At 41.9% G+C, this 24494-nt stretch overlaps 1 protein-coding gene and 1 long non-coding RNA gene across 2 annotated transcripts in view; one reads left to right on the top strand and one right to left on the bottom strand.

The window, feature by feature from the left end:
* The window catches only part of LOC124134341 (probable chitinase 10), a 55016-nt gene that overhangs the window by 19495 nt on the left and 11027 nt on the right, over positions 1 to 24494 (top strand). Inside the window, exons 9-15 of the mRNA XM_048392860.1 lie at positions 432 to 595; positions 1833 to 1957; positions 4547 to 4954; positions 6595 to 6779; positions 19774 to 19846; positions 20674 to 20863; positions 21970 to 22222. Of these exons, the coding sequence (XP_048248817.1) occupies positions 432 to 595; positions 1833 to 1957; positions 4547 to 4954; positions 6595 to 6779; positions 19774 to 19846; positions 20674 to 20863; positions 21970 to 22222 (1398 nt within the window). The remainder of the gene's footprint in view (positions 1 to 431; positions 596 to 1832; positions 1958 to 4546; positions 4955 to 6594; positions 6780 to 19773; positions 19847 to 20673; positions 20864 to 21969; positions 22223 to 24494) is intronic.
* Positions 11495 to 18831, bottom strand: LOC125377967. The gene is made up of 3 exons (XR_007219921.1): positions 18809 to 18831; positions 12214 to 12448; positions 11495 to 11670 (listed from the first exon to the last, which is right to left on the bottom strand). It is a non-coding gene; the product is annotated as an uncharacterized LOC125377967 (long non-coding RNA).

The following is a 24494-nucleotide window of genomic DNA, read 5'->3' on the forward strand; positions in this document are numbered from 1 at the left end:
TACCTCACACATCAGGTTGAAACGCTGTGATGTAGCTGAAATACTGTTCAAGCTGGGCTAAGCCAAACTCACTTACTCACAAGATTCGAAACGTTTACCTGGTCTCAGAAGACAAACATTTATCATGCATGTTCGAAAGTCTAATGGCTGAAAATGGAATGATATAACTGAAAACATGTTATATTCAGAGCCAATTTACTATTTCGACTTCATCATAGGCATGTGTTTTTAAATCACAACCAAACAGTGATGACACCAGGTGTTCGCGAAATGGTAAGTGGATCCTACCCCATTGGTGGCACCCGTCACAAACACATGCAAAAGCAAATCTATTGTTCACCAGACAAAACATGGAATAAGGCTTAATAAGGAACTGCATAGGGCATCCCTTTTGTCACTGAAACAAACCCACTGTTCTCCTCTTGCTACAGGTGTGCTACATCAAGTCGTCCGGTTTTGGAGGCGTCATGGTGTGGGCCCTGGACTTGGATGACTTCTCAGGGGCCGACTGTGGCCAAGGCCCCTATCCCCTACTCCACGCCATCGTGGACGAACTCGCCACCCCAGACAGAACTAACTGTGTAGGACCAGGGCCGTAAGATTTTTTATTTGTTTGGGGGGACAATATAAGTAGTATATATCCCAAACAACCATAAAACATAATGATAATCTAAAAGGTTTTTTTAAGGCGTAGGCAATGCTGTGACGTCTTTATATCTACAATGATGCCGTTTGTTGTCACTTTAATGGCGGTGGGAACACGGGTGGCCCAGTAGTCTAAGGCGCTGCAATTCATTGTGCAGTGTTGCGTCCCGCAGTCGTGCCACGATACGATGATCATGGATTCCAAATCCAGGTTCGCTCTGATTATGGTCCCCGCGATAGGAGTACACATTACAGGAGTTGAAGTCTAATGCTCTTTATAGCGGCGTTAAACCTCAATCTCTCACTCGCGCAAGGTCGCGGACGATGCTAATGATGGATTATCATTATTATTTCAATAATAAACAAAATCACAGAAATTCACAGTTAGGCCTTACATTTTAATACTTGTTTTACGGTACCGCCGACCTTACAAATGGATATAGTAGGAGCCATATTGAAAGTTTTTTTATGTCGCCGACGGTAAGATTCGTCTGGATAATAAACCAGCTCATTACAATCACTTCTTCACGCTACCGCTCAACAAAGATCTGATGGCTGTACGACCGATTGCGTCAAATTCACCGTCCATCTCTCGCTTCAATGGGGTGAAACATCTAAAATTTGAGGAGACTTTCCATAGCCTGTGGGAAGTACTGTATTATACCTTCCAGATTGTTCGCTGATTCAGTTTTCAAATTTTAAATAGAGAACTTTCTCAAAATATTTTGTTAGTTTGAAACTTGTGCTCGTGAAGGCTGCTTTCTGATTCGCTGATGTCTACTTCTTTCTACTCATTTCACTAGAAAGGTCATTCTGACGTGACCCGCAATGGGATGTCCTCAGATCTTTGTTTCAAGGTAGCGAGAAGATATGATTTTAATGAGATTGGCTAATAAAAAGCAAATCGAAAATATTTGCATATACAGAAATGCTCAAATGAAATACTCTCTTTGGTGTGTTTTTTTAAAAACTTAAAACAGAAACAACACAGAAATTTAAAACACCATTCATCGGGTATTATTTTAAGGATTCTGTTTCATCTCCACCAACCGACAGATTTAAACGTCAAAGCCCCTCATAAATTCCTGTTACAGACCATTTTTTCAGTAATAAAATTAGTAAACTTCAAAAGAATGTCATGATCTCTGTTAGCTTTGTTTAATGCCGTTACACTTCCTCACCCCCAGGCACCAGGATATTAACCATGGTTCCGTCACCACTCAGCGTCCAGCGATCACCACTCGGAAACCCAACACTCCCCCGCAGGTCGTCGTGACGAACCCACCACCCGTCACCAACGGCCCTGTTTACAGTATGTAGCAATCATAGGAAGATTATTATGCTTTAATATAGAGACTACATACCGATATGTTACTATTGTATGGTCTCTGTCTTACGATAACCGTTAAGAGCCGTTTGAAGGCGGGTTGGGGACTTCACAATTCATTTAATTATTTGTCTTGCGAGATATGTTTAATGAATATGTTGTACTGTTGACGTGTGCACAAAGAAATTCCACCCTGACGTATTTACGTTACGTGTTATTGTAGGTCTTCTTGCCTATACGTATTACTCGAATTCTGTTTCTTTCAATTTCATTTGAAGTTTGATGCTATCTAAATATCATTTTACAAACCCCATTAAGATAAAAAGAAATCATGTTTTACCTGTAAAAAACATGACAGCATCATGCAAAATCATCATACAATCATTTTGATGACTATCTCTAATAATAGTATCGTAAACACAATCTTGCAGTGGAATCACGGGATCTAAACTCTAGATGCTATTAGAATGTACTCAGTAATTGCTGGTATAAATTTAATGTGAACTTTTATCAGTTAATATGAGGTTGCATGAATTGTATTCATGAATAACGTGAGACGCAAAATAAACTGTACGTCTCAGTTGATTTTATGATATGTTTGATTTTCACTTCAAATTCAAATATCAATATTTATTTAGGAAGGGCCATAGGCCCAAATACAGGAAGTTCATACAGTATACAGTTTGCAAGTGGAATCACATGTTTCATTTCTGGTCTTGAAGGCATATTTGGGATATAACAGAACAGATGTTAAAGGTTGATAATTTGAGGTAGCCAAAAGGCGAATGAATTGTTGGACTGACAGTCGAATTATTTTTTTATTTGGTATCTATTGCTTTCGAATAACGTTGGAGGTTGGACAAATAAAGGTGAAATGCATTTTCGGGAAGATGGGTGAAATGATACAGATCTTCGATATTGTTTAGATTACAATTTGTACATAATCTTTCAGAATAGTTCACAAAAGCGTTACCTCTCGAAATTTGTGACTTTTTTGAAGGTATGTGAACTCATGTTAATTAAAACAACTCTGTGGCGTTATTCTATTGTTCAAATGCTCCATTCTATTGTGTTAACGCACCTTTATTTTCCGGTGTGAAATTACCAAGGAAATATTTTCAGACATTTGTATAACCCTTTAAAGATTAGAAAAGAGTATGTATATTGTTGTGTTACATCAATGTATCCTATAACGGTGTTCATGTTAAACCTTTTGGCGAAAAAAACTTTAAATGGATATATTTCATTGTTCAGAACTCTGTATTTCCTATAACACCCGTCCGCATGTTTTTAGTTAGTGCAAGCGATTGATAAAATGTGTATTATACATAAAGATCAGCTCGCATGTTACGACCATTGACTTTATCATTCCAAACAATGCTTTGCAGACCATTGTGACGTCATCGGTTACCATGACGTCTCAATCAATTAGCTACACTAATCTTCTGATGCTGATTGGCTGTACATTTTACAGTCAAAACACTGATCATTACTCTTCACCAACAGAAAACGTTGGAAAAAGTATTGTGGATGATTAAAAGAAGCTCACGCTCGTGTCGACGAGCGTTGATATCTTTTATATCGAAAGACACCCGGGGGGGATTCTCTGTTCCCATACCATGTATGCGATCCCCCATCTTTAGATATTCTCAGCTTGTGATGCAGATACGTAGGTGTCGAAGCCTCATCCACTCACTCCATCATAAGGGACACACCATTTAACATTCTGGAGGTTGACCCCGAGAATGTTGCTAGTGAATTTGCTTAGTATTTTTTTCTTCACTGCTTCCAAACATTCATGGAATAGCCGAAGAAATGTATTTCATTTACATCATTTTTTCTCAGGCAATCCAACATGTCCGGCGAACGATTCCCTTTTTTGTAAAACTAGAAGAGAAATTAGTGTTTCAACCTTCATCAGGAACAAATTATTTTTTTACAAAAAAATCTTCACCGTGAATATCAAAATGTCGATCCCAAGATAGACCGAAGACCTCTTTGTGACTTTTAGATGGTTATCTTCCCGAGGCAAGAGAGTTAACTGACTATAAAAGTCAAGTTTCCACCCTTGCCGAACTAGGCTGGTATTATGGAGTTACATTTTGGCTGGACTAACGAATCTATGCATAGTCCAATCAAAATCGCGCACCGAAATCGAAATCCGGTTCGTAAACTGTCGTGCAGATTTCGGTCGATTGCAGGATTTGCAAAGCATGTGCACCACCAACTCGTTGTCAGCAGATATTTTTCAAATCTTTTCATGTTTTGAATCAAGGTGCTCACGTGATGTAAGACCCGTTTTATCACAAGATAGAATTTGATTATCGATCAGATCGTCCTGACAGGGCGCCACCATTTTGTGTGAAGCAAACGGAAGTGATACGAGAGGTGGAATCTGATTGGTTCATAGGAGAGGCTTAGAAGGGACATAATTGGTAATAGCCACTGGTGGCGCTACGATCGAGCCCAGTAATTCTAGACTAGTTCGGCAAGGGTGGAAACTGGACTTTTAAAGTCAGTTAACTCTCTTGCCTCGCGAAGATGTAAGATGGTATACACTATCCTTTGTTCCAGCTACGCCGCGCATTAAGCCCGTCAAGGACTTCAATTGCTATGGACGAATTAGCGACTTCTACCCTAGTCCCTACAGCTGCGAGGAGTACTTCATCTGTGCCAATGGCATGGCCTTCCGGGTCAACTGTGCCGTGGGGTTGCGCTTCAACCCTCAGACCAAATATTGCGACCGTGCAGCCAACGTCCCATGTAACAGTGGCAACAACACACCCGGGCCCACACACTTCGTCAGCAAGAGGCCTCAGGTCACTACGGCTCCACCACCTACAAGTACAACTAGCACCACGACTACCAGCACTCCGAGGTTAACTGTTCAACCAATAACGCCAAAGCCATACACACCAATCCGTACCACACAGAGGCCCTACACACAGAGGCCTTACACACCCAGAAAATCCACTTGGAACCGTGAGTACAACTTCCATCCAATGTTATCGACTGTATTATATTAAGTTTAATTCATACATTCGCAATAGTCAATTGTCTGTAGTGCAGCATGCTAATCTCTACAGGGATCGATATAATTATCATTTACGGCGATATATTTTGGTCCAAGCAGCCTCCTTTTATACGATATGGTTAAATAACGGCGCTCCCCCCCCTGCATTTAAGTATGGAGAACTCCACTGTCACAATATAGAAAGACATTCTCTTGGTTCTCAGTCGAAATACACCCATCTATCCTTTGTCTCGAAGTATGTGACACTATCTAACCAGTGTTCTGTCTAGCCAATGTGTACTCTATGTACCTAGAAACGGGTTCAACTCACCAATGTGTACCATCTATCCACTGTATTCCATCTAGCCACAGTGCTCTATCTACCCACTGTGTACTGCCCAGCTACATTGTACTATATATCCACGGTGTTCTCTCTACCCACTGTTCACCGAAGTGGTAAACGTCTGAGATCTGCATCACTCCAGGCTTTTCCCCCACATTAAGCTGACACGCCGTGATATAACTGGAATACATTAAAAGCGGCGTTAAACCCAACTCACTCACACTCTACCCACTCTCTAGTAAAAGTGTACTATCGAGACACAGTGTTAATCCACCTGCCGTGTACTATGTAGCGACGATGTTATTCTCCCATGACACACTTTCAAGTATGAGAAGGTAAGGGTCAAAACAAGAATAAAACATTTCATGTTTAACATTTCGTTGTTGCTGTCCATGTATTGATATACTCACATACTAACTACATGTCATCATCTACAAGGAACTTTCTTTCTAATGTTGTTTGAGGCGTTCTGCCATTCATTGTATAGGGGCATATCGGAAGGCAGTTTTGTCATTGTGTTAGCCATCAGTTTGCAACAGTTAAAACAGATGTATTATATACAAACACTTTCTATAGCGCTATTTTGAGATCGGTGGTTCATACGAAAAACTGATCGCCTGTCAACCCTAATTTTATTGATACACTTGTATCTGTCTATAATAGTCGAGAAAGCCTTAAACAAAAATTGAAACTGGTCCGCCCTTACAACAGGCAATCTAGCTATGATGACCTTGTTTAATCCAAATAAAGAAGTCGCCTCAACGGTGCAGTGGATAGAACGTCTGGCCAGAGAGCTTAAAATTCGAACTCCGGCATGATATCTCAGAGAAGCAGCTCAGTAAAACCGGCATAAGTCTGGACCAGTACAATTAACCACACACGTGCATCCACGTAGCTTATGTGTGAAATAATCTTGAATGCGACGTTAAAGTCAATTTCTCTTCACCTCGTGGAACTTCGTCACGATAATGGCTGACATATTGTCTATGTGACGTTAAATCTTAACTCACTCATCAAGTGGAACCACCTTCCAGACTATTTTAGGACAGTACCATGCCATTCTGCTTTCAAAGCACAACTGAACGCTTATCTTTTGTAATCTGTCTTTTAACTAACAGTGTATGCGCCGGGAGCATATTATCCATGGGCATTTATTATATTATTGTTACTCAAACTAACAAAATAAGGCGTTGAATATCGCCGCGTATCATATTTGTATCAAACTCAAACTAACACTACTAACCCATACTAACCTCTCTTCTCCAGCTACAGCGATAAACATTGGGGACTTCTGTCAAGGCCGTTCCAACGGCCTATACCGTGACCCCTACATTTGCTCGAAGTACTACCAATGCTACATGCAGCTTGGCTTCGTGCTCGACTGCCCTCCATACATGGCGTTCAACGAGGACATTAAGGCCTGCGACTTCCCGTACAGAGTGCCCGGATGTTGACGTCATCACTAACACTCGTCTGCGTACTAATAAACCAGCGTCACATTTCGTGTTGTCTTGTATTGTCTATGTTTAGTGAGTGAGTGAGTGAGAGTATGGCTTAGAGATTATTAGTCGAAGGTGTTTCCGTATGATGATTGTCATACATTAGGATTGAACAATATACCAGCATTTGGCTAGGTGATACCAAGTTTACGTCCATGTTTGATGGTGGCTACAAATGAGGAAAAACAAGAAATGGTTATTCGAAGGTGATGTATTTGATACTGATACCATAGGCGATAATACATGCATCATATCAATGAGTGTCTCACAACAGGTGATGTACATGTGACGTCTCAAGGATCTTTGGGGTCGCAATTTGACAGTACTCAGTCATGAGTGAGTGAAGTGTGAAGTTTCAGATGTATATTTTCTTTAGCCCGGCAGTTTAGGATAAAAGAAATTTGAATGTGTGTTGCAATCAGATTGGGATTCGAAGACGATCCGTCAACTGGCACAACGAAGTATTTGATTGACACCAACAAGTTGACAGGACATGATGACATGAAACTTTATTATGAACAATGACCCAATTCCATTTCTACTGCCGCTACTCGGGGTTTACAATCAGCTCCGCTATAACCACAACCACTACTGCGATCCTTGACGGGAAACGTGGATGGATGTCGTAGGATGGATGCCGTAGTTGTCACTCTATGAGCCATGTGTATCTCTTGTATGCAGTTTCTCAACACGTGTCTTGTCCCCAGCCGAATGCATGTAGCAGCTAAGGGACCTACCTGATGATAATTCTTCAGATTTAGGGGATGAAAAGAATAATTTTGCATCAAGTTTTACGCTGAATGTCCTAAAAAATGTATTAAAGGTGAATTGTACTGCTTTATACTTTTCAGAGAATAAAGTGTATGTCTTGAACCACTGACGGAAGCATCAACGAGCAGCCACGCACGCACGCACGCACGCACGCACGCACGCACACACACACACACACACACACACACAAACACACACACACAGTCCCTAGCACAATGTGGGGTGCATTTACATCTTTCCTATGTTCGACGATTGACACATATATACCCATGCTTGGCACATACTTAATATTTGTCATATATATTCAATTAATCAATTGAAATGAACTAGCAAACCAGCACGAAGCAGAAATGATAATTCTCAGCGTGAATTACTGAAACACAATTCACTGATATCCTTGACCCTATGGGTAATATTGATATAACAAAACTGTGTTGCCCTTTATGACAACCCAGTGGTTGTTATTATGAGCACCGTCCCACGCTGTCAGGGTACGATCACAACCGTAACCACCCGATCCAATTTAGTCGCCAAAAAAACCCAATCTACCTCGGGGTCTTCTTAATCATATACATGAGAGGCTAAATAGTTAGAGGCATATTTAACTGCAATGTGTATTCTCTTTTATGACAGTGTATTTTCCCTTGTGTGTGTGGTAGTGTGTGTGTGTGCGTGCGCGTGCGTGCGTGCGTGCGTGCGTGCGTGTGTGTGTGTGTGTGTGGCTTGGTGGTGGTGGTGGTGTGTGTGTGTGGTGTGTGTGTGTGGGGGGGGGATGTGTGTGTGTGACTTGGTGGTGGTGGTGGTGTGTGTGTGTGTGGGGGGGGGGGGGGGGCAGTCGCTACGCCAATTTGAATAGTATTTCAAATGAACCACGGTGTTTCAGCTTAATGTAAATAGAATTGCCGAACGTCAACACGTTTAAGAAGTTTACCAGGTTGAAGAAACTTACACACATGGATCATGATCAAGGCAAGCGAATTGTGGATTCGAACCTGCCACTGGCTGATCCTAGCTAAGGGACATAACTCTGCGCAGTAATCTGCAGCTCCTTCACACCTGCCTATTACTTTACATTTGCAGAGCATAACAAGTTGTCCTCCTTCGCCATTGCCCGCTTGCATAAACTGATTTTTAAACAATGTGTACATCTTTCATAGATTATAGGATAGTCAAATCTGAGCGCCAAGATCCAACTGAGGCAATGGGCACGTTCCCCCTAAAAATCTGCAACGCTGCAACGACCACAACTCTAGATCTTATACTTTGACAGTGTCATCTAACATCTTAATCAAATATACAGCATATATAGAGGATGTTGAAAGATATGCATCGGTGGTCAGGTGGAGAGGGGAATGAGTTTGATCATGGGGTTGTCTTGGAACATATATTCATTTAGCACAGAGGGGCAATATATAGTTTTATTAGATGAGGATAAAATAGAATTAGAGATACAATTAGAAAGTATACACTTATTAATAACACTGTAGGTAAAAGTATGGCTGTACCGTATCGAAAAGGAGATTTTCGAGATTTCAATTATATTTCATTCAACTGAAAACGTCACTGTCATAGCGTCTCAGATTCACAGGGGCACATACAGTGTAGCTCTGGTCACAATGAAGGCGGTGGGGTAGCCTAGTGATTAAATTGTTCGCTCGTCACTAGGAAGACCCGGGTTCGATTCTCCACATGAGTACAATGTGTGTAGCCCATTTCGGGTGTACCCCGCTGTGAAAGTGTGGGAATATTGCTAAAAGCGGCGTAAAACCATACTCACTCACTCACTCTGGTCACAATGGTCTCGGGCCTGTCTCTTCAAGGGCCTCAGGGGTCAAAACCAAAACGTGTTAGAGCAAACTGTCCGTCATATGAACAACTCCCAAGGGGTAAAAAGAATCTTTACCATTCTTCGTCGTGAAACCGTGCTGGGTGTGTATGTAACTAACAAGATATTATGGAATACTAGAAGAGACATCGTCGCCATTTCGCATTGTCGCGCTTCCGAAAGCAAAAAACAAAACGTGTCAAAATTAACCAAAGCGCGACCTTGTGACATTTTGGCAATTTGTCGCATTGTCGCGTTGTCGAATTGTCGCGCTTTGAATAATCCTTTATATTTTACCAAAGCGCGACAATGCGACATTTTTCAAGGTTAAAATATGTCGCGTTGTCACATTGTCGCCCCATCAAAAATGTGTCGGGCTTTGGTTAATTATGACACTTTTTGCTGGTTTTTGGAAGGTCGACAATGCGACAACGAGACAATGTCCCTTCTAGTATTCCATAAAATATACTCAAACATCATATGCTTCTAATAAATTGTCCAGTCAACATAAGTTGAGTTGAGGATTTTACTATCCAGTTAAGACTCAGTCGCACAGACAATACGACCGCGAAAAAATCTCCTGGCGACCAAAATATTTCACAATTGCAATGAGGTTTCAGGGGTATCGAAAGGTTTCACTGAGGTCGCTACAAGGTTTCAGAGCGGTCGCACAACCCATTCGGTCGCAACCCGCCTTTTGAATATGCGCACAAGATTTGGTCCCTCGGAGGTTTCATTGGTCTCCTAGAGGTCCATAAGTGGTGTTATTTTAATCGCAGGGGATTGGTTTCCACTGTGCGGCGATCGTTTTCGTATTCACAAGGGTGTAGACTCTTTGCAACCTAGTGGCGACCTATCGGTGATTGATCAGTGATGAGGCGGTGATCGACCTGCGCTTCATGGGTGACTGGTTGTCGATCGGTTGTAAAGTGGTTTCCAAGCGTGCGTCGATCATTCGCCATTAGGTTTGCAACTTGTCAGCGTCTCTGAAAAGACCTGTCTGTGCATTACATCATCATTTTGTCATAAGTAGTTCACATCAATTATTTCCATCCATCACTATGGTCCGTAAAGGCAGGAAAACAAAAGAACCAGAAATTGTAGAAGATACAGTAGAGCCAACTGCTGTGAGGAGGAAGAGCCAGAGATGTCCGGTGTTGACAGGCTCCATTCGGAGGTAGCCCACGAAATCACCACGACTTACTCTCTCCAACTCTGCCATCAGATTCCCATAGTTTCCTAGCTGTGGCCTTCTTGCGCTCCAATGTCACAGCCAATACTGCCTTCGCCTTGTCGGTCTTATTCTTCTGTACATCATCATGGCAGCAACTGCAACATTTTGATTTATTCTCTGCAGGCGGAGGAACTGCAACTGTTCTGCTGTTAACATCTTGATAACTTGCAAAGAAATGATTTGATTCAGAAAAAGCACCCTTTTTATATGCATTATGTTTTGATCGGTGATCGATCGAAACCAGTCACCGACCAATTCCCGTTCAGTTGCAACAAGTCACCGAAGATTCGCTGACTTGTCACCGATCGGTCTCAGCAAGTTGCAAACATTTCGCCGTACCTGCGGTGAACAGTTGCCGATCAATCACTGACAAGTTGCAAAACTTATCCTGATTGATCGGCGGTCGTACCCGAATTCCAAATATGGGCAGAAGTAGTTGCACCGATCTTAGCGATCGCCAGTCGGTCGCAAAGGAAATCACTCGCCAAGAGGTTGCATCGCGGTCGCATTGTCTGTGTGACTGTAGCTTCACCAATCATTAGTCCAACAAGTAGGAACATCCAAAGTGACAATACAATCTACACTGCATGAAAGCCCAACAGTAACGTGGATCCCAGTTGAACTGCAGGAAGAGTTAACCTAGACGTACAATCACGAAGGAAGTGCTTACTTTTGAGGCTTAATAACAAGACGATGAGTCTTGTTCACGATAGTGATTGGGCTTAGATCGTTTGGACCCGGTATTCGTGATCTCCCTTGTGTATCCATACGGTAAACGGTTTGAAAATAACACAGAATTTATAACAACTTATTTATTTTTACTTTTCAGTACTCCTCTTTCGGAATCCTCTCTGCTTTGGACGTGTGAATGGTTTGTATCGAGACCCCTTCAACTGCGAGCGCTATTGCGAGTGTTTCTTCCAAATAGGCATATATCGCCCTTGCCCTGACGGGACCGCTTTCAGCGAATATATGCAGATGTGTGACGATAAATGGCGGGTGCCCGGCTGCGACTAGAAAAAAACTGCAGTGACATTACTAATTCATAAACTATTTATTTGAATGTAAATGACAATGCTTTAATATTGGTATCATTTTCTATATTAAAATAAAAAATATTGTCATAATGTTAAAACATATTTTGAGATCTTCATAACATTTTGACAATGTCGAATTAATCAAGCAATTAGGCCAAGACTGCATAGTCAATAATTCATTTATTTATTTTATGTAAAGATCACTGTATCAATACTGATATAATTTTCCATACTTAAAAATATATTGTCATAAACGTTAATTTGAATTCATTAGATTTTATCGTCGAACTTTTCAAACATTTAGTCAACAAGGTGGAATGAAAAGATCATGTGACCTTTCACGTGACTGATCTGTTGAGACAAATACATACTGAACCCTGCTCAAATGCGAATACAAGGCTGTATGGATATATAGTTTATCAATATGTATATCCAGCCATTGGTTTCAGCAGCATGGAAATGAATAATTATATATTTGATATTTTGTTAATCAAATGAATAATAATAGTAATTGCCTACCTGTGCCTCTGAGCTGGCCCTTGAAAGCAGTCCTACCTTGACTTTGGTCGTTGTACACACAATCCTCATTTGAACGTACGACATTTGGAAAAGCAGCATTAACATTTGCTTCAACCTCCCCCACGTCACATCCTCCATCCGAGACGTCACTCCCGGCGCAAATTTGTCCTTGATAATGACCTTACCAGGCCTGCCAATGGCAACTGACAGATTGCAACAGAAATCTGCCATGTGCCTACAATGCAAGAGGAGTGAGTGAGTGAGTTGGGTTTAACGCCGCTTTTAACAGTATTCCCGTTATATCACGGCGTGGCAGCTTAATGTAGGAGGAAAGCCAGAAGTAATACAGGTCTCAGACGTTTACCACTTCGGTGAAACCCACGAGCACGGGTATGGTGCTGACAAACCTAGAAACATAATCGGGGCGAACTGGGATTCGAACCCACAATCATAGGTTTCTGGCGTGCCCAAAGGACGCAACTCTGCACAGCGAATCGCGGCGCCTTAGACGACTGGGCCACCCGTGCCCCCACAATGCAAAAGGAATCGGCAACATAAAACAATGAGAACCTAACCAAAAATTAAGATCAAGATCATCACAAATCTGAGAGCACGCTACAGAAAACGTGAAAACGGCAGCACTAAAATACACAGACCGCAGCCTTCCAAACTAGGCATGCGCAGAACAAGGAGGAAGTTGACAGTCATGATCATAATGATCAAGAAACAGCGAATACATGTAGGACATACAGCGCCAATATAGAACGTTCTCGGTGACATTGTGTATTGTTGTATTACCGCAGGAAGATGTTAATGCACTTGCTGTTTGTTGATCCTCATGACATGACCGCTCATCAACAGGTTGGGCCAGGAGCAAGGTATGGGCAGATGACCAGTTTGGTTTGCGTTTTGAACCGTCTGCGTTTTCAGAAGCCATCGCTTCTGACAGATGTCATGTACAAGCTCTGCTTGTTTACATCAAGTGACGGTCACGTGACACAAAATAATACCTTTAAACCTGAAGAGTGCGCGAAATTCTAAATATAGTACAGGGATTCCAACGTCCGAGCTAAGAGTTACTCTCCGCTACATGTGTCTTATAACTACACTCATAGCTAACACTTTTCTTTGCGAGTATTTAGTCGTCATAATATGTAATGTGACGTAATAGGGTTTGATGTAACATCAATTACTCGACAAATCACAAATGACACTTTGAAATATGATGCTGACTGCCGAATTGGATTTATTCACTACAGAAATAGTTGACCGAAAATAAATATTTGAAATTCACTATGATAAACTCCTTATATGTTCCACTAGTGGGGAGCCACTGGGCTGTACGTATTTGACGAGTTCAGTTGTCTTTTACACCCAACGACAGAGGGCGAAAGCGTGTTCATGAACTCATAGTATTTTGATATTTTGATCAAGGTAGTTCTGTCTATCTTATAACAGGCACGAGTGGTTGCCTTCTACACCGGCCGCAGTGTCAAGAATATCTTGGACAGAAGCGACAGGCGCTGTTGGTGTTGTCGCACAGTCGCACGGTGGAATTAAAGTAGCTGCAGTCGTAGCGGGGGCGCTGCTGATCGGCCTCGCCTCGAATATCCGTGCTAAACGAAAGAAAAGAGGCATAAGGTTCTGGGTATCTGCAGTGTTTGCTGATGAAGCTGGATCTAACGCCGCTTCTAATGTCTCTCAGTGTTATCACGACGTGTCGATTTAATCGGGACAAAGTGATGAATATCTTAGACGTTTACCATTTTGTTGAGCCAGTGAATGAATATATAGGTATTAACGCTGCTTTGAACAATATTACAACTGCATCACTATATGTCAGCTTTATGTGGGAAGAACTGATGAAGGTCTAAAATTGTAAACACTTTTCATCGTGGGTTGCACCAGAGTTTGATGCTGACAAACCACAATCAGAGCGAATCTGGGATTCGAACTCACAATCATCAGCCTTACATATCTTTATTTCAATCACGGCGAGTGACCTTAAAGTGAGAGAAAGGCTTGTTGTCATGTTGTAATCGTTAACCGTTTGGTGAAACCGACAAGCAGGGCCATGTTACTGACACACCAAGACACATAGAGAACCTGGGATTCGAACCTAAGATGACCTTACGGCACGCATCTCTGTACAGGGAAATGTGGCGCCTCTTATTGATTCTGATTATCATACAGTTGTGATTTACTTGATTTCATTCATTGTGTATGAACTACCTATGCGGCGTCCGCAATGCATGGAGGGTCTACGGGATATTGGCATGCTGGGAACTGGCAGACAATAAGTTTCAAAGTCTGTGATTAGCGGCTATGGTATCAATAAACCCAAAATGATGACGATAGGCTCGTTCAGGACGTCCCAGGTCAACGACAAAAGTTGCTGCAAGCGTTCATCAGGTTACGGGTCAGACGATTAGAAATCGTAAAATGCAGCTCATCTCCGTGCTCGACAGCCACGTGTTGCTCCTTTTATAATTACCTATATATAACCTATATGAATGAGAAGGTGATCACGATGTAACACGGTGACATCACTGGTATGGTAGGATCTGCTCACCCGTAGGATCTGCTCACACCTGGTGGCATCATTGTGAATAAACAACGATGCTTGATATTTACTGTGGGCCTTTCAAGTAACCCGTGACAGCGAAACGATATGATTTCATCCACGTATTGTTGAACTCACTTTTCATATCACGAAACGTGTTCCTACAAGTCATGCATTCAAAGCCTTCTTAAATACCATTCGAGCAGTCGGAAGCTCTCTGTCAATTTACATTCCGATTTTGTGTCGCATTGCAAAAAACTGCCGAGCCCGCACCGCCAGTTCCTATCTTTGGGAGATAATATATGACCGCAGTCTACAGAGATAAGACACTGGAAACTGAAGCATTACGCAACCTGCTGCTCTGAACAGCCTTTTGATCGTTGCCAGACTGCACACTGCAAACGTTTATTGCTGATTTTCTTCACAGTAAGGTAGGTCTTCACCAAGTATATCGCTCTTTAGGCTGGGCATTGGTCAACGGTCATCGCGCCAGAGTAGGAGTATTCAGGAACATGTTTAGGGGTAGGGAGTGCAGGAGAACCACTTGTTCCATCGGAATTATGAATTCTTAACATATTGCATTGCGGTTGCTTTGTGTACTGTTATATATGGCCATGACGGCACTCGTGTGTTTTGTAGGTGGGAAATCTGATATTGTTTAAAATATTCAGTGGTATTAAGTGCCCGTTTGAATAGAAGGATATGCTACCATGGTGCATCATTATCCAAATGTGAGTTAGTGTGAACAGAACACATTGCTTGAAATATATTTATAGAGGTTATGCTAGGTTATCTGTGGGCGTGAGACTGACATGTGTTGAGTGGTTAGTTGTTTAACGCCGCACTCAGCAATATTTCAGCTATATGACGGCATGTACATAATCGCGATACACCGGTAAAAGATCCGGGTTAGAATATGCCATGCTTGCCAAGCGACTAATAGTATGCTTTTCGTAAGAGGCGAATTACGGGTATCGGGTGCGTGGCTCGATGCTCAAAGATGTCAAGCACTGGGCTGTGTAGTGTACAAGTTCCTGAGATTTATCTTCATGTTGGCTAGTTCGCTCCTGATAGTTCCATTGTTTTCCTATTTTTATGAACGTGACAGCATATGAACGCAGTTGCGCACATAATGGAAAACGATTTTATGTGACAACAGAAGAAAACAGAAGAAAACTGAGAGGATATCTTAGTGAGTGTGTGAGTGAGTGAGTGAGTGAGTATGGTTTTACGCCGCTTTTAGCAATATTCCAGCAATATCATGGCGGGGAACACCAGAAATGGGCTTCACACATTGTACCCATGTCGGGAATCGAACCCGGGTCTTCGACGTGACGAACGAACGCTTTAACCAGTAGGCTACCCGACCGCCCCATATGCTATCTTAAGGACACCTCACGAAATACACATATTCTTGCGCATTTTATCACTAAAGTAATTATTAGTAATATGTAGAATAGCCTATTCGCAACTCGCATTATACGTCCTCGTAAATTGATGTTGGAAGACCCTCGCCAAGGCTCGAAACATATGTAATTAATTCTCCGGGGGCAGATAATCCATAATTCCTCGTTGGTTGTTCTTCATTCAAACGCTGTCAAATAGCAGGGTAATGTGTCAGCATCACAGTGTTAATAAGAAAGCATCAAAATCAAAGGTGTCAATTTAAAAGTATTACTTACAAGGGTGTCAATATCAAAGTATTAATATCAAGGGTGTCAGTAAAAATAATCAATATCAAGGTGTCAATATAATCGTATTTATATTAAGGGTTTTATTTTCAAAGTAAACATATCAAGGGTGGCAATATCAAGGTAAAAATATCAAGGCTGTCAATATCGAAGTATTATTTAGATCTTCAGCAGTCCATGCTTGTCAGGTTAGGCGACTAACGGGATCGGGTGGTCAGGCTCGCTGACTCGGTCATCGATCCCAATTGGGTTGATCGATGCTCATGAGGTCAGTCCCTGGATTTCCTGATCCAGACTCGATTATTTACAGACCGCCTTCATATAGCTGGAATATTGCTCAGTGTGGCGTTAAACAACAAACAAACAAAGTATTATTGTCGAGGGTGTTAGTATTACTTTAAAAATGTCAATATCAAAGGGACAGTATCAAAGTATTAATATCAAGGTGTTAATACCGAAGTATTAATATCGAGGTGTAAATATCAAAGTGTCAATATCAAAATATTAATATCAAGAATGTCAATGTCAAAGTATTAATATCAAGGGTGACAATATCAAAGTATAAATATCAAGGGTGTCAAGTGAGTGAGTATGTTTTTACGCGGCTTTTTGCAATATTCCAGCAATATCATGGCGGGGGACACCAGAAATGGCCTTCACACATTGTACCCATGTCGGGATTCAAACCCGGGTCTTCGGCGTGACGAGCGAACGCTTTAACCACTAGGCTACGCAAGGGTGTCAAGTCAAAGTATTAATATCAAGGGTGTCAATATCAAAATAACAATATCGAGGCTATCCATATTTAATATTAATATCAAAGTGTCAATAGCAAATAGTCATAGTAAAAAACTTATCTGTTCTTGAAATATGTTTGTTGCTCTAGCCAAAGTTAATAACTTGGCCAATCACTTGGGCTACGTATTGGAAGGTTAAGCGCATTTCAGTTGGCGGTCTGAAACGTCATTCAACAAAGCGTTATAATCTAGATCAATCTAACAATATTGTAACTCCGATCCCATACAGACAATATCTCAGTTCCACAGGAGGCATTACTTAAAGCGTCTCGACCTACGCTGATATATGGAAACATGCAGCCGAGCCTAATTTCCCTTTAATTGAACTTTAGGCTTTTTGAACACATATATGCGCACCTACACGTATCATTTCTGTCAAGCCAATGAGTTAGGATCCGTGTCAGTTGACTTATATCTTAATATAAGTAGGCTAATACCTTTTATGACAAGGCCAAGTATGACCTACTCCCAATTCTTCCAAATTGTACGAATCAAGAAATCACGTCACAAATCCGATCGTAGTTTTACTTTTTTCGTACGTCAACAAAATAGAAGCTTGAATACTGTAAGAACAGCAACACATCTTATGACATACAAATAACCAGTTCACCGGATCTCGATTCTCTATGATGGATATAGAAACATTATTATACATGATTTGTTAGACAGCTGCTTTAGACATGTCTGCACTGATATGTCTGGATGAGTGAGTGAGTATGGTTTTACGCGGCTTTTAGCAATATTCCAGCAATATCACGGCGGGGGACACCAGAAATGGGCTTCACACATTGTACCCATGTCGGGAATCGAACCCGGGCCTTCAGCGTGACGAGCGAACGCTTTAACCAGTAGGCTACCCGACCGCCCCTATGTCTGGATGAAAAAAGGTAAACATACAAGATAGTTTTCTACATACTTAAGACACATCTGCACTGCTATGTATGGTTGGGACAAAGGGTAAATATACCAGAACGTTTTATACATCCTCTAGACATGTGGGCACTGCTATGTATGGATAAAAAATGGTAAACATACAAGATCGTTTTCTATATACTTTAGACATGTGGGCACTGCTACGTCTGGATAAAAAAATAGGTAAACATACAAGATCGTTTACTACATACTTTAGACATGTGGGCACTGCTACGTACGGATGGAACAAAGGGTAAACATACAAGATCGTTTACTACATACTTTAGACATGTGGGCACTGCTACGTACGGATGGAACAAAGGGTAAACATACAAGATCGTTTACTACATACTTTAGACATGTGGGCACTGCTACGTACGGATGGAACAAAGGGTAAACATACAAGATCGTTTACTACATACTTTAGACATGTGGGCACTGCTACGTACGGATGGAACAAAGGGTAAACATACAAGATCGTTTACTACATACTTTAGACATGTGGGCACTGCTACGTACGGATGGAACAAAGGGTAAACATACAAGATCGTTTACTACATACTTTAGACATGTGGGCACTGCTACGTACGGATGGAACAAAGGGTAAACATACAAGATCGTTTTCTACGTACTTTAGACATGTGGGCACTGCTATGTCTGGAACAAAAGATAAATATACCAGATCGTTATATACATGTTTTGACACAGACCTTAAAATATATGTTCTTTCAGAAATCGGTTCTCTGTACCTAATGCAACCACTGTTATCTGGTATAATTTCCGCACTGAACAATATTTGTTTCATTTAGTTAACATATTTTTGGACATATCTGACATAGGCTAGGTGCAGTTATTTTCGTAAATAAATCAAGTATACATGCAGGAACCGTAAATTTGGGCAACATGGATTACTAGTACACCTTACATGTTTGTCTATATAAAGTTGTTTGTTTGTTTGTTTGTTATTTAACGCCGCTCTCAGCAATATTTCAGCTGTATGACGGCGGTCTGTAAATGATAATGTGGACCAGCCAAACCAGCGATTGACATCATAAGCATGAATCTACGCAATTGGCATTCGGTGACATGCATCCGCCAAGTCAGAGAGCCTGACTATCCGATCCCGTTAGCTGCTTGTATGACATAAGGGATCACTTCAACTTTCCAATAATCAACCTTCCCTTTATGTGTAGGAATATTCCGCCAGCTGCAGCCTTTGTTATCTTCCACAACGTGTGAGGTACAAGTGAGCATGTTCTGTCAACGAATCCTGCTCAAATGTTGTTTGATCAGGGTTACAACTTTCACGGCCCCAATAAAGATTTCAAAAGGTTTTATGGTAGACATGTGGATGCCATTTCCAGCCTTGGTAGCATCACTTGTGACTCATAAACACATGCTCATGATATTTCATCGTACCATGGATTTATTATTATCATAAAAAGGGTTTTGTCATTATTATCTTAGTCACACAATCACTGGAGACAGGACCTCGTGACGAGGAACACGCGATGACCTACGTTATCTGGGGTTATCTGGGGTATATATAGTCCCCGCTACTTCATATTCCATAGTTTCACCTTCATTTGTCTTCCAGATGATCCCCCGGGCATCCCTGTTGCTGCTCCCCGTGGCGGGAGTCATCTTCCTGGCACTGCACGCTGTCCAAGGTGAGATAACTGTGTCATGACAAACACTTCTGTACATCAATTTCATAATACCATCATGTTACAGGTTCAGGGCACAGGAGAGTGTGTTACTGCACCAACTGTCATACATGTCATCCATTATGTTACAGGTTCAGGGCACAGGAGAGTGTGTTACTACACCAACTGTCATACATGTCATCCATCATGTTACAGGTTCAGGGCACAGGAGAGTGTGTCACTATATAAACTGTTACACATGTCATCCATCATGTTACAGGTTCAGGGCACAGGAGAGTGTGTTACTACACCAACTGTCATACATGTCATCTATCATGTTACAGGTTCAGGGCACAGGAGAGTGTGTTACTACAACAACTGTCATACATGTCATCCATCATGTTACAGGTTCAGGACACAGGAGAGTGTGTTACTACACCAACTGTTGCACATTTCATCGTTCATGTTACAGGTTCAGGGCACAGGAGAGTGTGTTACTACACCAACTGTCATACATGTCATCCATCATGGTACAGGTTCAGGGCACAGGAGAGTGTGTTACTACATCAACTACATGCCATCCATCATGTTACAGGTTCAGGGCACAGGAGAGTGTGTTACTACACCAACTGTCATACATGTCATCTATCATGTTACAGGTTCAGGGCACAGGAGAGAGTGTTACTACATCAACTGTCATAGATGTCATCCATCATGTTACAGGTTCAGGGCACAGGCGAGTGTGTGAATACACCAACAGTCATACATGTCATCCATCATGGTACACGTTCAGGTCACAGGAGAGTGTGTTAGTACACCAACAGTCATACATGTCATCCATCATGTTACAGGTTCAGACCTCAGGAGAGTGTGTTACTACACCAACTGGTCTCAGTATCGTTCCGGTAAAGGGAAATACACGCCGGAGAATGTTAACCCTAACCTCTGCACACACTACGTGTACGCCTTCGCCACCTTGCTAGGCAACAGGATCAAAGCTTTTGAATGGAATGACCTGTCCACATCTTGGAGCAAAGGAATGTGAGTGTAATCTCAAATAATGGCTGAATTCAATCAGCATCGAGACGATTCCACCGTCAACCCGTTAATTGTGATCGACAGAATGATAGATTTATTTGGTCAAAGCAGTGTATTCACTCAATCAGCTCTGATCGTGGGTTCGAATCCCAGATTCACCACGATTATAAAAGTTACTTTACCAGCATCTTACCCGTGCTCAAGGTCGTAAGCGTCAACGATCTGCATCCCTTCCACAATAGGTGAGGTGAGGTGAGGTGAGGTGAGGTAAGGTGAGGTGAGGTGAAATGGAGCTTAACGTCGCGTCCAAGATTTTTGCATAGCAACGCCTGATGCCGATTAATAGTGCTAGCACACTGAGATACCATGCCGCTGTTTAGCATGAATACCCCACACAGTATGCTGACTACGAGCCGACCAGTCCTTGTTTTAGCCCTTTAATGTCGAACGCCAGACAGGGTAACAAGAAGTACCATTTTTTAACGTCTTTGAGTATGACGCGGCTGGGATTGAACCCGGGACCTTCCGCTTTCCGGGCGGACGCTCTACCACTAGACCACGGAGGCGGTCCTTCCACAGTAAGTCATAATTCCGGGATATAACTCAAATACTGTTCAGGGTGCCGTTGCATCAAACTCACCAACTACAAACGCTATTAGTCTCAAACAGTAGACAGTACAGGTTTACCTATATTTTGAAGACAGATTCAAAGATTCAAATGATGTTGATCACGAGTAACACGATTCTGTAAACTGTTTCTGAGTTGTTATGGTCTGTTTAAATGGACCTTTCAAGACAATTTTTAAATGTTGGTATTAATCTATACATCACTTTACAGTATCAAGTGTATTTCATTTATTTTATCAGTGTCGACATATTTAATACGAGTGGCAAAGTCGTCTAAGGCTGTGTAGAGTTGCGTCCACGATCGTGGGTTCGAATCCCGGTTCAGCCTGATTATGTTTCTAGGTGTGTCAGCGCCATACCCGTGCTCGTGTGTGTCACCAAACAGCTGAACGTCTAGACTTAAATTCAAACCTTCCTCCCACATGTATCTTACACATCGGGATATAACTGAAATAATGTTCAAAGCATCATTCACCATGCAGGTTCGAACGTTTTATGGCGTTGAAGAAAACCAATCCAAGCATGAAGGCCCTGCTTGCTGTTGGGGGCTGGAATCTTAAGTCGATGCCGTTCCATGAGATGTCCCACACTCCCTCGGGGAGGAAGGAGTTCGCGGACTCTGTTGTCAAATTCCTCCGAGACAACAAATTCGATGGCGTGGATGTTGACTGGGAGTATCCTGCAAACAGAGGCGGTCCACCAGAGGATAAACATCACTTTACCGAATTGCTTCAGGTAACACGTGAGGCGGGTTAGAAGAGATCATTCTAGGACAAGCCGAACCGCAAACCCGCACCCCTTGTAGCCATTATATAAACTTGGTTCCGTCTTGAAATAAAAATAGTAAAGAAGAAAGGTCTATTAATATTAACTGATTTGGTCTCTGACACAGTTTCTAAACGATTATCTATGACGGTGCATTCACATTATGTTCTGATTTAACATTGAACTGACATGACGCAAAATTCGATGTACATGGAATTAAACTTCGATTTGAAAACAAACAAACTTTGGGTTATCAACACTGGAAAACGATTGGAAACAATTAAAAGAATGATCTCAAACTGGAGGAAACGCAACTTGGCATTAATAGTAAACATAAATGTGATAAAAACCTTGGCTTTGCCAAATATGGTTCATATATTAACTGCTTTACCAAATCCCCCAATATAATTTATACACGAATTAAACTTACAGCATTTTCTTCAACTTTATATAGAATGGAAAGAGAAGAATAAAATTAGAAGAAGAATAGACCTAGTTAGAAAATTTGAAGATGGTGGCCTTAGAGTGGTTGATATTACAATGTTTATTTACTCATTTAAGTTATCGCGTATCAAACCATATATTTCTAAACCAAAAATCTATCATCTTTCAGATTTTCCCCTAAAAAAAGATATTTTCCGTTTGCGGGCTTATATAAAAAAAAACGCTTTCATATCACTAACCCATTTTGGAAAGACGGATTAGATGCTCGGAACAAGGAACAAATAAACTCTTCCAAAAAAGAAACGCAAGGCCAGATTTGTGTGAGATAGGAAAATACATCTATACGAGGAACCGTACAGGATATTGAGCAAAATGTAGTGGAGAGAACACTTGGTGATTGTAGTCGACTCAGTTATCGGTACATAGGAAAAGTCCGAGGTGAAGGTCAGCTACCATCAATAACACGTATGTCCCCCGTTGGAATCGATAGCGGCCTGACATATCCTGCCCATGGAAGAGACGAGTATGCGAATCCCATCCTAGGGAATGGTAGCCAACTCGGCCTGCAACGCAAAAACCAACTGCTGCAATATCCGAAGTTGTGGTTGACGTCGGCGTAGCCGTCTACCCAATTCATCCCACAGGTGCTCTATTAGTTCAAATCCGAAGATCTGGAGGGCCAGGGGAAAACATCAACGTTGTCGTGTAGACAGGCTCTTGTGACAGGCTGCAATTGGGAGGACGTGTGGAAGGATAATTTCGTTGATGTATCGTTGAGCCGTAAGATTACCCTGGATATGGACTAAACCTGTCCTGCCATGATGTGAGAAAGCCGCCCACATCATAACGCTACCCCCATAAAACCTGTCCACTTCCTGTACGCCGTTGCCGGCGTAACGTTCTCCCCGACGTCTGTAAACCCGTGCTCTTCCATCCCCTCGACGGAGTAGAAATCTTGATTCGTCGCTGAACCAGACATCTCTCCATCGCAGTTGAAGCGATACATTGTGTTGACGACACCAATGCAGTCGTTGTTGATGTTATCGACTCAATATGACGCGTCGAACACGACGTCTTGCTGGTAGACCTGCTGCTCTTTAACGGTTTGGTCTGGTCGGAGATTCTGCGCAGTCCGGGTATTTGGGATGCGGTTGAGGTGGCTGTGGTCGTCCTTCCACGTAGGTGGCGCAGTCGGATGTAGCGATCTTGGGCGGGGGTGGTTACTCTTGGTCGTCCCGATCTTTGCCGATCACGTGTTGACCCATGCTGTTGAAATGTGATGGTGCTTGGCTGCCTTGTGATGGGGCTGGGCGCTACATTGAATAACCAGGCTACAGCTGATCGGGATCCTCCTGCCTACAAGCGGCCTATGACGTTGTTTCTTTGCACTTCTGTTAAACTTGGCATGTTCGATTGACGCAGATGCCAGGCAATCCAAAACCCTGCACTTCTAATACCGTTCTAATACCGTGAAGCTCCATGGCCCTTTTGTTAATGTACTTGCGTTTATTCGAATCGTACGTGTTTCCCGACTAATGGTTTGCATGTCCTTGTTGTGACCATTTTGATCTGGAAAATTTGTCACTGACACTATAACACATTAAACCTCTTCATTTTGCACATCTTAGTCCCCTTATTTTAATTTGATGGCCTAAAATATCCGTATTGCGTTTCTTTTTCTGAAGAGTACATATCAAATAATGTACGTAATAAACGAAAATGATGTTAATGAAATTCTAATGCAAATATAAATTAATTGTATAATGATAAATGTAAAATAACAGATAATATTATTAGG

The sequence above is a fragment of the Haliotis rufescens genome, unplaced genomic scaffold, assembly GCF_023055435.1.
Source record: "Haliotis rufescens isolate VD_foot unplaced genomic scaffold, xgHalRufe1.0.p SCAF_11, whole genome shotgun sequence".
NCBI lineage: Eukaryota > Metazoa > Mollusca > Gastropoda > Lepetellida > Haliotidae > Haliotis > Haliotis rufescens.